At 40.7% G+C, this 13,081-nt stretch overlaps 1 protein-coding gene across 3 annotated transcripts in view; it reads right to left on the minus strand.

Annotated features, from left to right (window-relative positions):
- Window positions 1–13,081, minus strand: part of ccdc61 (coiled-coil domain containing 61) — a 95,251-nt gene that overhangs the window by 60,683 nt on the left and 21,487 nt on the right. For 2 of the 3 annotated variants that reach the window (XM_064308101.1, XM_064308091.1), the window contains exons 6-7: window positions 1,367–1,568; window positions 664–746 (exon numbers count right to left, since the gene is read on the minus strand). The exons of the other annotated variant lie outside the window; for it this stretch is intronic. In XM_064308101.1, the coding sequence (XP_064164171.1) occupies window positions 664–746; window positions 1,367–1,568 (285 nt within the window). The remainder of the gene's footprint in view (window positions 1–663; window positions 747–1,366; window positions 1,569–13,081) is intronic. 3 annotated transcript variants of the gene reach the window in all.

The following is a 13,081-nucleotide window of genomic DNA, read 5'->3' on the forward strand; positions in this document are numbered from 1 at the left end:
TAACAGTTCTCTGTAAAAAACAAATAAATTAAAATTGAACTGAATTAATCAATTGCCACAGTGAATATTAAAAAAATGTTGTCTTCCACTGCACACACCCCTCATCCCCACGTGCGCCCCTCACCTCCCATGCACTACTGCCCACTAATAAACATTTTCTAGGGGAAACACTATGGATATATACAAGAACTGGAGACAGCTTCCGTTTACCAGTTCCATGGATTCCATTGGGAGCTGATCATTGGCGCATGAAGCCAATTGATGGAGGCTGCCATGTTTGATTATGGGGCTACGAGAAAGCATTCAAGTCATCTGACAAACCTGCATCTAGTAGCTGGCTAGCTAGATATGGAAGAAAACTGTGACTCAATGTGACAAGGAGATTTCTAACGTGGTTTACTACACAGTCAGTAACATATTGTTGCCCAGAAAAATCTAAAATAATTTCATGAGTGTTTTAAAATTTTGCCACCATTTAAAAAGTAAATACTTCTCAAATACACATTTTGACCCAGGTCTGATTGGAATGAATAATATACTTTTTGACAGAAGAGCTAGCACTTGTAGAAGAGCAATATGCATAGGGCAAACACATGAGAATCAGCTAGCAGTTGCTGTGGTTCCAGGTACAAAAAGTATTAAGGTATATCTGGAGGGGCTTACCCCCTGCGTAGTGCTGCTAGCTCATTGGTCAGACTCTTCACCCGGATCCGCAGTGCTCGTTCTGATGCCTTTAGCTCCTCCAGCTGTCTCCAGAAAGCATAAGTTAAACAAATAAACAAATAGAGCATAATTCTTTAAATCATTTTGAATGAAAAGCAATAATTTACATTAATCTTCTCCAATATACTTTCAGATGACTGCAGTGAAGTTATTAGTTTTAAAAAAGTATATAATTTTCTTTGCAATTCAATGCATACTGTATGTAATGAGGTCTGGCAACTGTCCACATACTGGCATTCTCTGGCTTGGTTCTTTCCCTGAATGCATTAAAAACCATAAGTGCAAACCAGGCATATGAATTAAAAACAAATCCAATTAACAGTATGTGGAACACCAAGCAGATTTAGACCTAAATATAAATAAATGTTACTGAACAGCATTTTTGTGGTTTTCTATTGTATTTTATTTATTTTTTTTGCTTTTTTGTATTAACCAGCTAATGCTCGTCAGCGCAGGTGACCAGTTCTGAGGCTAGTCAGCTTCCTGTTTGCTCTATCTCTTATGATGACAATTCCCCCTCTGAAGTACTACTCCACTTCTGTTACTCATCGATGTGCTTGTGTTCTATTACTCATCTATTCGCTTGTGTTGGTACTGCTCAGAATAAGACCATCTTGCAAATGGCAGTAATGTAATACCAGACCTGTTCTAGCAGAAGGCACTGCTCCTGTCCTCTCTTGCTGGCAGAGCGCTGGCTCTGGGCCCTCTCTCTGAGCAGCTGCTCCTCCAGCCCCTGAACCACGCCCCGGAGCCCGCGTGCCCCTGGTATACACCCCCCCATGCCTGCCTGCAGCCTCTCCAGAGCCTTTGTCAAGGCCTCCTTCTCTTCTTTCATAAAAGCCAGCCTGTAGGAGGAAAATGGGCAGACACATTGCGAGCACATTAAACACCAAATACCTTTGGAGCAGCAACTTGGAAACACATGGTTTTGAGGAGAACACCTGAGCAATGAGGCTGTGTAGCTTTCAGGCCCTGGACTCATTGAAAATGTGCTTAAATCTTTTCACTGGCTGCCTGTCAAATTTAGAATTGATGATAAGATCTTGTTGTAAACATATAAAGCTTTAAAGGGTTTAGCCCCTGACCATCTTAGTGAGTTACTTATTCCTTACTCTCCTTTAAGATTACTTGGTTCACAAGATGCTGGTTATGTGAAAATCCCACATGTATCTAAAATTACAATGGGTGGTATAGCCTTCTCTCATAAGCCGCGTTTCCACCAAAATTACCCGGAACTTTCAGTCCCAGGAACTGCTTTACCAGGAACTAAAAGGTTCCTTCAGCCAATGGCTGTCTGCGTTTCCACCGGGGTCTAAAGTCCCGCGAAGATTAGGCAAATTAGCCCACTGACGTATGGAAAAGCGACGTTGTCGTCGGTCCATCTGTCATATGATTTTTTCTGTAACCCCATACTACCACCGAAGTAGCCTACATTATTTTCTAATAACCGGGACAGCCCGGAGGGGTTTATTCCACTTATATACAACGGGTTGCCAACAATGACTATATATGGTTACTTTTGTATTTATTGATTTTTATCGATTTAATCACATGGAATTGAAATATTCTTCTGCAGCCGTTTGGGCATATTTTACCGTTGTCAAGCAAAACTGTCGTTGGTAGTTGAACTTGGACCGTTATGCAACAAATAGGATATAACAGACCAATAGTCAGATTGTAACTGTTTTATATATCCTCTCAAACACATTCATTATGTTTTCATGCGAACATTCGCTTTCATGTTTTGACATCCGAAGCGACAGAATGCATTCACATTTCCAATATAACTGGCAACAACAGCAGAAAACATGCACACGTTGTAAACAATTTGCTGTTTGATTACTTTCTCATCGTCAATTCTATATAGGCTAATCGCAAAATGACAAGAATAGAACGAAAACTCGGACTTGAGTGAAATTTTAAATTAGTAGTGGTACAGCCACCGTTTGTTTTCCTTCGGAGTTACTGCTAGCCGAGCAGCGAAGTGTGCCCTCCAGATGCGAACCATGCACCATAAATTAGTCCATAGTCTTCCTGGTCTTTTTGTGAAATTGAAGAATGGCAGAGTAAAATTACGGCAGTCTGAAAAAGCTAAAGGTACTATTACTAGAATTAACCTGTTATTTTACCATGACAAAAAGTGCGGAAGGTGATTTCCAGTTTGCTTTTACTGTATCACCAATGTGAATTACGCAGAACTACCGCATACCTCACATAACTGTATCAAACGTTTTGATTCAATTACAATGGGCTAACAAAGAAAATCCGGAAGAAAATATTCAGCAACCGAATTAATCCGTTTGAATGTTTTAGTACGTAATATGCTGTCCCAGCACGAATGCTTAGCATTTTATAAAACGAATACTAAAGCAAGAAAAGAACAGAAGAGCACACGTTATAATTCCAAGACGTTGGCAGGCTATAACCAAAACTAGGCTACTGCGCCGCATAACATACAAGTTTGATTTGAAGTTATTATGAAAATAAATCGGGTTGCGCCGGCATATTTTCAAACATGGCGGGTAATGGCGGAAAATAAATACAACACAAGTGCTGCGAGTACTCGACCAATCAGAAATGTTCAGCGCTGCAAGCTCCACCCAAAAGGTTCCTGTACTTTCGGAAAGTACTACCCCCCGAGCAGGAACGTTTTGGGGGGTAAAACAAAGCCCCCAGAACTAAATTTAGACCCTAGTTCCTGCGGTGGAAACGCACTTAGTTCCTCAAAAGGTTCCTAGTTCCGGGGTATAGTTCCTGCGGTGGAAACGCGGCTATAGAGCTCCTGTCTTACGGACCAATCTCCCTATGTGCGAGCTTCAGACAAACTCTCTGTCTAAGTGTAGGCTTAAAACTTCTTTAGTCAGTCCTATAGTTAGCTATTCCTATAGTCCCATAATTCTGTTCAACGGATATAATCACAGAGTTTATGAAATTAAACACGGATGTCTGGCCTGGATAGGGAGCTTAGCGTTAAGTGTCAAGTTCGCTTTAACGGAGAGAACACACTAGTTTGCTTAGGCTCAAGTGTCATGCTGGCCTTTACGAAGCTGACACACTAGGTAGCCTAGTTTAACCCCTTTGCGCACATGCCAAATCTGGCCAATTCTTGCCCATTTAGGGGGTACCCTATTTAAAGCTTTATAATTCCACATGTGAGCATAAAAGAGACTTGAAAAATGGCTTAAATGAAGCAAGACATTTGTACAATTTACAATACTAACGCAGATTAGTTTATATTCATAATTTTGGAAGAGTCACAAATGCAATTGTCTAGACAAAAAATCAAAAATGAATTTGCACTTTTTTAGTTTGCAATGAAATAGAGAGATTGCATATATACAGCAGGTTAAACTATACATGTGCCGGATCAAAAACTTCTTGACCACAAATTCATAAAATCTAAGGGTGGATATGTAGACCTACTATAGATTTATGAAGCAAAAACTAAGCAGTGTACCCAGCGTCTCCAAATCTATCCAAAATGTCTAAATTATGCATTTCTGTAAATCACAACATTCACGTATTTCAATACAAATCAAATGTTTTGACTCAAGAAACTCACTGTTGCAACATTTGGGAATTACAAGCTTTCCATCAGTACAGTGGTCTAAAATACCTAGGGGTCCAGAAACATTTCCAAAATCTCTCCAAAAATGAATAAAATGCTTTTTGTCTATTATAAAGCATATAAATGAGCTCCTTATGAAGGTTTAAAATGAAACATTGATGACAGATTTAAAAATTATGTGGTGCAGTACCTAAATGTGTAATAATTAACTCTTGTATGTATTTCTCTACAATATGTAATGTTTTCTTGTATGGGGATGGGACAACATGAAAACAATATACAACCATCCACCACATTTTGGCGATGTTCCACCAGATATGACTTTCACGTCATATCTGGTGCATGAAACACAAAAACTATTAAGCTACCAATGAACGCTTACATTACAGTGTGAAATATCCTCATTAGAAAATACCACTAACCTATTTAAAGACACTCAATTTCAAAAATAACGTACATAACCAAAATATTTTGAGCAGTAATACTTACATAGTGATGATGAAATCTTATCTGTGTTCAGATAAAGACAGTATATCAATGTTGTAGATCTCTCCCCTTGTGTCTTACTCCAGAAAATGATGTGAGCTAGTTCTTTATCTATGTTTAGAAGTCCTCAATCATAATAATATTTTCCAAGAAAATTACGAAAATCATTGATAACATTACATGACATGCAGTGTCTTTTACTGCTACCACAGAGTGAATGCACAAGTGAATGCGATGAGAAAACTTTGGGTTACGCCGAGCTATAAAACGCTATTCCAAAAGCAAAATTAGACATGTTATACATCGTTAGAAAGCGTATACTGTCACCTACTGAATAAATGAATTGTCAATCAAGCCAGACTGTACTAAAAAGGGTGACAACGCCGTAAACAACACGTGTAGTATTACGCACAGCTATTTCGGAAGGTACCCAGGCATCCCAAATGCACGTACATTTCACAAAAGGATTTTGCAAGACAATATATGACCACTCAGTCTCAAAAGGGACATCTCTATGCGTAAAACCAAATATTTATTCAATATTTAGTCCCAGATATTGACTGTAGAATGACATGGTATCTTTTTCTTTTTTTTAAATTCTCGTTTATTTAGTTATTCAGTGAGCAGCGTTTTCACTGCTGTATTGGTACATCTTAGGGCTATTGTCGGGTTTATCTTGTTGCTATGACGGAATACGATTTTTGAGTGGTGAAAGAATATTTTTATGAATGCCCAGATAAACAATATGTCATGGGTGGGGGTCTAAAATGAGCGCCACACACGACCGCGTTTTCTGTAACAGATGCAACATGAAGTCCCATCTCTTCACCTGCACAAAACGCACCCAGGCACAAAAGCTAGCACCGTTCCTTTTCCTGTTAGGAAAATTGTGTACTCGATGTCCTGACAGGCTGGAGTTTGTGCAACCTGCACAAACACAATAATTTACCATGATGATACATGGTGAAATGCAATATAAAACTACTGAAAAAAGAACTAATCAGAGACGTTGACAGAACTGCCTGTGTTTTTCGGCTCTCAACGATACGAATCGATTAATGCATGTTGAATCGATTGAATTGAATCGTTGCTTTCTGTATCGATGCATCGATCCGAATCAATTGTTATACCCCTAGTCACACACCTTCATTGCGACGGGCCTTTTGCTTTCAAACAGGTTGCAAAGCTGGAGAAGCACCTGTGATTTCTCCGCAATGATACTAAGATGTAGTTGCAATGTGACAGAGAGCCCTTTGTCTTGTGTAAAATCATGCAGATTCTCCAGTGAGTTGGGTGCAGATTGCCTGTATATCTCCATTTCCTCCTCGAAAAACACCTTGTGCATGGAAAAGTGCACTGTGTGGTAAGCTGCTGCCATGTACCACAAATTCCATCGTGTACCACAAGGGTTTGGAGCCATTCGTGCGGTTTTTCCTGAGGTGCTGAGAAAGCTCAAGTACCTCCTCTTCCTAGCACCTGCCATGTAGACCTGTGAGAAAAATCTCATGAATATGTTGACCTCTGCAAAAGGCTTCCTGAAAGCCTCCCCAACCAGATTCATTATATGTGCCAGGTAGGTCACATGAATGGCGCCGGGGTACAGGGCTTTGAGGGCACTCTTGAATGCTTTAAGCATGTATGCAGCGTTGTCAGTATCAAAAGAAATGACATTCTCTTGTTTCACTCCAAACTCATTCAGAGCACTGACCGCTGCATTTGCCACTGTTGAATGGTTGCATTTATCCAGGATGACTGTGTCAATGAGGTAGCTGCGGATTTTCCCAGATTCATCCTTGATGAGAGGAGACACCATTATGTTGAGCACGCAGGGCCCTTCCACGTCAGGTGTTTCATCAAAAAGGACAGACAAGCTTGTCACTGATGAGGTCTTTGATCACATTCTTCTCCATTTTGTATACCTCAGGTAGGTACCTCTCTTGGAGTTGTGTATGGCCAGGGATGGCTCCCCCATTCACTACTCTGTTTCGTAAGAAACTTCTCATCATGGGGTTGTTGGATCTGGACAGTGGTGTGTTGGTTGCAGAACATACCTTAATCCATTCAGTGCAAATCTGCAATAATGCAACACAAAATAAATTAATTAGCTATTATTCATAATTTGGTTTTCCAGTCTTCTAGGAAAAAAAACATTTAAAAAAGGATAGTAATAATGTTAAACACAAAATTTTATAGCAAATTAACATAGAATAGATGAACAGATGTTACAACACACAAACCATCTAACACACACACACACACACTTGGCATTTCATATTTCAGGCTAGCAAGCTAACGTTAGCCAATGTAGGGGTGGGGCAGGGGTGGCATTCGTATAAGGTATCATTTTTATTTTTACAATGTCACAGCAGCCAACGTCGCTATTAAGTTAACTGAACACATTCTAGCTTCTGATTAGCTGTCTATGTTGTGGTTGAGAAGCTAGGCAGCCAATGAGAACCCTTCCCTGTTAGCAAGATACACAGCTAAAGTTATGCCGTATACAACGACTTGGCTGAATACTTGATTCTGATTGGTCCAAGGGTGGGCATTATTTCTCAGTAAAGGGACACCTCGACCTTTTAACAGTTCAAAAAGCAATGCACTACAAAATCCAGCATTCTAAAGCGGTTTAAACAGCAATTGTTGTTACATCCCCTCCCCTTTTCAATGTCCAATTTCACAATTAATGCCAACGTTGAATCACATTTCTAGTTACTGTTCTGGGCTGTCCCGTTATTGGAAAATAATGTACTTCGGGGCTGGTTAAGTTAGGCTTCGCCTCGGCCACATCACCACCCCCGTTGCACATTATAACGGGACAGCCTGTTGTGGTTTATTCCTTACATGTTTTGGTAATGTCAACGTCATTAAGTTGAACGAGCTGCGCTGTCTTATAACATTACAATGTATCGTGTACACTTTACTTAAATGTTAATAACCCCCCCCCCCCCCCCCATCAAATACACATCCGTGTTAGTTATGAGTGCTACTGCAGCATCTTTGTGCCAGCTTTGCGAGCTGTCTCTCTTGCCCTTTCATTGAGCGGCTAATGTTAGCTAGCCAAAGTTAGCCACCATAGTAATGTTACGTTAGTTCATTGATTCCACCGTAGTGCTGCTTACCTTTTCTCTTTCTTCAGCTGCCACGGTTTTGCTACCGATTGTTGTTGTGATGGTTCTTTGGCGTTTCAATGCGATGTACGCAGGAGATTCATTTTTCCTCTTCAGATGCTGGCTGGATCTCAGATGGTCATTGATTGTAGACTTACATCTATGATCAAGTACTTTGTTGCACACTGTACAAAACAGCTTTTCTCCATCCTCGCGTAACATAGGATAGGATCTTGCCCTTTCAGCAGCGGATATGCTTCCCAATTTTGATGTATTGGCAATTGGACGGATAAATCGCTCCATAATGACAAAATGCTAACTGTCAACGTCTTGTCAGTCAACTGAGCTAACTGCTGCAAACCCATACCGCAGACAGTGGCATCTAGCGGTGGTGATTGGTACTACATTTTCTGAATGATTCTGTGGCTTGTCTACTATTCCGCGGATGGCCCAGAATTCCACAGAAATTTCTGCGATCGCGGAATCGCAGAATCCTGGGGGGACTGATTAGGATTAGGAGGAGGTGGCAAGGTAAGGTATTATCAGCGCCTTTTAATACTCAAGCAAGAGGGGTCATGACTCTTATCCATAAATCTATTCCACTGAATATTACAAATGTAATTGCCGATAAAGCAGGTAGATACCTAATAATTCAAGGCACGCTTTTGACAGAATTTCTTAATTTGGTTAACATCTATGCACCAAATAACTATGACCCCAAATTCTTCAGCATTTGTTTTACACTCTCTCATCCCTCAAAGGTCAATACATAATAGCAGGAGATTTAAATTGTACATTAGACCCCTGTAAAGATCGCATATAGACAAGACCCATACTAAAAGCTGGGAAATTATACACCAGTTTATCAAGTTGTTAAATCTAAGCGACGTATGGAGAGATAGAAACCCTGAAGTATTATTCTATTCACGTTTTTCTAATACACATAAATCATACTCCCGAACGATTACTTTTTAGTCTCTGCAGGTCGGATGTCTAGAATCAAGGAATGTAATTATGACAGTATCCTGATCTCAGATTACACCCCAAATAGCTTAAGTTATGTAGATCCAGGGCTGAAAAAGGATCCACCAAAATGGAGATTGCAACAGAAATGGCTGCGAGATCCAGGTCTAATCTCTTTCCTTGAGGCACAAATTGATTTATATTTTACAGTCAATACATCTGAAACGACTGCAAGCACCAGGTGGGAAGCTTTTAAAGCTTTTATTAGGGGCCAGATCATTAATTTTACAAGTTCCAAATCTAAAAAAGCTAAACAAAAATTAACAATGTTGGAGTCAAAAATTAAGATCTTGGAGATACAATATTATCAAATGAATATAAATTAAAGGCACCTCTTCTGAAAATGTTTACTGAATCCTTTCGGGAAGGGATCCTCCCACCCTCCCTGAGAGGGGCTTTGATTACACTTCTTCCTAAACTCAGAAAGACAAACGCTAAATGTGAAAATCTGAGACAAATAAGTCTTTTAAATTATTTGGATTTGAAAATACTCTGCAAAATCCTATCAAAAAGGCTAGAGATTCTTCTACCAGGAATTATAAATGGAGACCAAAATGGGTTTATTGGGTGGGCCGTCAGGGATTTCACAATGTAAGAAGGGTTTTAAACATCTTACATGTCCAGAGAGAGGTACCAGATACAGCTTTCCTGTCATTAGATGCAGAGAAAGCTTTTAGCCGCGTTTCCACCGAAATTACCCAGAACTTTCAGTCCCAGGAACTACTTTACCAGGAACTAAAAGGTTCCTTCAGCCAATGGTTGTCTGCGTTTCCACCGGGGTCTAAAGTACCGCGAAGATTAGGCAAATTAGCCCACTGACGTATGAAAAAGCAACGTTGTCGTCGGTCCGTCTGTCATATGATTTCTTCCGTAACCCCATACTACCACCGAAGTAGCCTACATTATTTTCTAATAACCGGGACAGCCCGGAGGGGTTTATTCCACTTATACAACGGGTTACCAACAATGACTATATATGGTTACTTTTGTATTTATTGATTTTCATATATCCTCTCAAACACATTCATTATGTTTTTATGCGAACATTCGCTTTCATGTCTTGACATCCGAAGCGACAGAATGCATTCACATTTATATGTATAACTGGCAACAACAGCAGAAAACATGCACACGTTGTAAACAATTTGCTGTTTGATGACTTTCTTGTCGTCAATTCCATATAGGCTAATGGCAAAATGACAAGAATAGAACGAAAACTCGGACTTGTGTGAAAATGTAAATTAGTAGTGGTACAGCCACCGTTTGCTTTCCTTCGAAGTTACTGCTAGCCGAGCAGCGAAGTGTGCCCTCCAGATGCGAACCATGCACCATAAATTAGTCCATAGTCTTCCTGGTCTTTTCGTGGAATTGAAAAATGTCAGTAAAATTACGGCAGTCTGAAAAAGCTAAAGGGAAGATTACTAGAATTAACCTGTTAGTTTACGCGGATAAAAAGTGCGGATGGTGATTTCCAGTTTGCTTGTACTGTATCATCAATGTTAATTATGCAGAACTACCGCATACCTCACATAACTGTATCAAACGTTTTGAGTCAATTACAACGGGCTAACAAAGAAAATCCGGAAGAAAATATTCAGCAACCGAATTAATCCGTTTGAATGTTTTGGTAGCCTACGTAATATGCTGTCCCAGCACGAATGCTTAGCATTTTATAAAACGAATACTAAAGCAAGAAAAGAACAGAAGAGCACACGTTATAATTCCAAGACGTTGACAGGCTATAACCAAAACTAGGCTACTGCGCCGCATAACGTACAAGTTTGATTTGAAGTTATTATGAAAATAAATTGGTTTGCCGCTGCATATTTTCAAACATGGCGGAAAATAAATACAACACAAATGCTGCGAGTACTCGACCAATCAGAAATGTTCAGCGCTGCAAGCTCCACCCAAAAGGTTCCTGTACTTTCGGAAAGTACTACCCCCCGAGCAGGAACGTTTTGGGGGGTAAAACAAAGCCCCCAGAACTAAATTTAGACCCTAGTTCCTGCGGTGGAAACGCACCGAGTTCCTCAAAAGGTTCCTAGTTCCGGGGTATAGTTCCTGCGGTGGAAACGCGGCTTTTGACAGGGTGGAATGGGCACACCTGTTTGAACTACTTTGGGCTTGGGGAAAAGTTTTGTAATTGGGTGAAACTTTTATATAAAAAGCCATATGCAGAAATAGTTACTAACAACAATCTATCCAAACCAATTCAGATCAATAGAGGATGTAGACAGGGTTGCCCATTATCACCTTTCTTATTTACAATTGCAGTCAAATTTTAGCAATTGCAGTAAGAGAGCACACACTGATTTCAGGCATATGTATAAGTCAACTTGAACATCGCATAGCTCTTTATGCGGAAGACGTGATTCTTTTTCTTAAACATTTGGGTGAATCTGTTCCAGCTCTTATGGATCTCTTTAAAAGATTTGGCAATATCTCCGGTTACAAAATCAATAACTCCAAATCCTCCATTTTGCTATTTAATTCGGATGAGAGAAATAACCCACCCAATCATGTTGGTCACTTCAAAACAGTTAACAGTTTTACATATTAAGGAATACAAATTACTCACAGATTAGAAGTAGTACAAGTTAATTATAATCCTGTTATAACATCTACTAATGAGTCAGTTGATAGATGGTCAACACTTCCAATCTCCCAAATAGGTAGAATATACTGAAAATGAATACCCTCCTCAATTTATTATATCTCTTTCAAAATATTCCCTTGCCACCTCCTCCAAACTCTCTTTTCTAGACTAAAGAAATTATTCAATAACTTTATATGGAAAAATAGATGCCCCAGACTTCGTTTGTCCCTTCTGTATTTACCTTAGGACAGAGGCAACTCAAGTTAGAACTATAAGGTTCTATTATTCAACAGAAAACTCGCCAGCATGGAAAGATATTGAGTCTAGCTCTGTAAAGCTTCAGCTGCCGGCATACATTTACTCTGATACTCCTAAAAACCTTAAAAAGAGAACATCTAACCATATAGTGAAAAACATGATTGCTGTATGATATGAGGTACAAAAATATTTGAAAGAAACACCTGCTCTCTCTCGGTATAGTCCAATTACAGTGCAGACCAGCTGTGCGGGACAGTTGAGCACATTTTCAACCTGAGTCTGAAGCTGGGGAGAGTGCCACAGCTGTGGAAAACATCTTGCGTGGTACCAGTGCCAAAGACCCCGCACCCCAAGGACCTCAACAGCTACAGGCCAGTGGCACTGACATCGCACCTGATAAAGACCCTGGAGAGGCTGGTCCTTGTCCATCTCCGCCCCCTGGTGAGCCCTTCAATGGACCCGCTACAGTTTGCCTATCAACCTGGCATTGGGGTGGATGACGCTGTCATCTACCTCCTACATAGATCCCTCTCTCACCTGGAAAAGGCTGGGAGAATAATGTTTTTTGACTTCTCTAGTGCCTTCAATACCACACTGCCCGCTTCTGAGGGACAAGTTGGAGCGCACAGGGGTGGACCACCAGCTCACAGCATGGATCTTGGACTACCTCACCAACCGACCACAGTATGTGAGGATACGGGACTGTGAGTCCGACATGGTTGTCTGCAGCACGGGGGCCCCGCTATACTTCAGACTTCACGCGCAACTCAGCTAACTACCACCTGCTAAAAAGTTCTCTGATGACTCCGCAATCATCGACCTCATCACAGATGACGACAGGGAGTACAGAGATCTGACCCAGGGCTTTGTGGATTGGTGCCAGCTGAAACGCCTCCAGCTCAATGCAGGGAAAACCAAGGAGCTGGTGGTGGACTTCTGAAGGTGCAAACACTCTCTTCCTATACCAGTGAACATCCAGGGAATGGACATTGAGATGGTGAAATCTTACAAGTACCTGGGTGTTCACCAGAATAAACTAGACTGGACTGACAATACAAATTGCACTATATAAAAAAAAGACTATCTGCTCAGGTCTTTTGGAGTACATGGGGCACTCCTGAGGACCTTTTTTGACTCTGTAGTGGCATCAGCCACCTTCTATGGAGTGGTCCGCTGTGGCAGCAGCATCTCGACTGCTGACAGGAAGAGACTTAACAGACTGGTTAAGAAGGCCAGCTCTGTCCTGGGATGCCCCCTCGACCCAGTGGAGGTGGTGGAAGAAAGGAGAATGATGGCTAAGCTATCATCCCTGAT

The sequence above is a fragment of the Anguilla rostrata genome, chromosome 1, assembly GCF_018555375.3.
Source record: "Anguilla rostrata isolate EN2019 chromosome 1, ASM1855537v3, whole genome shotgun sequence".
NCBI classification, from domain to species: Eukaryota; Metazoa; Chordata; class Actinopteri; order Anguilliformes; family Anguillidae; genus Anguilla; species Anguilla rostrata.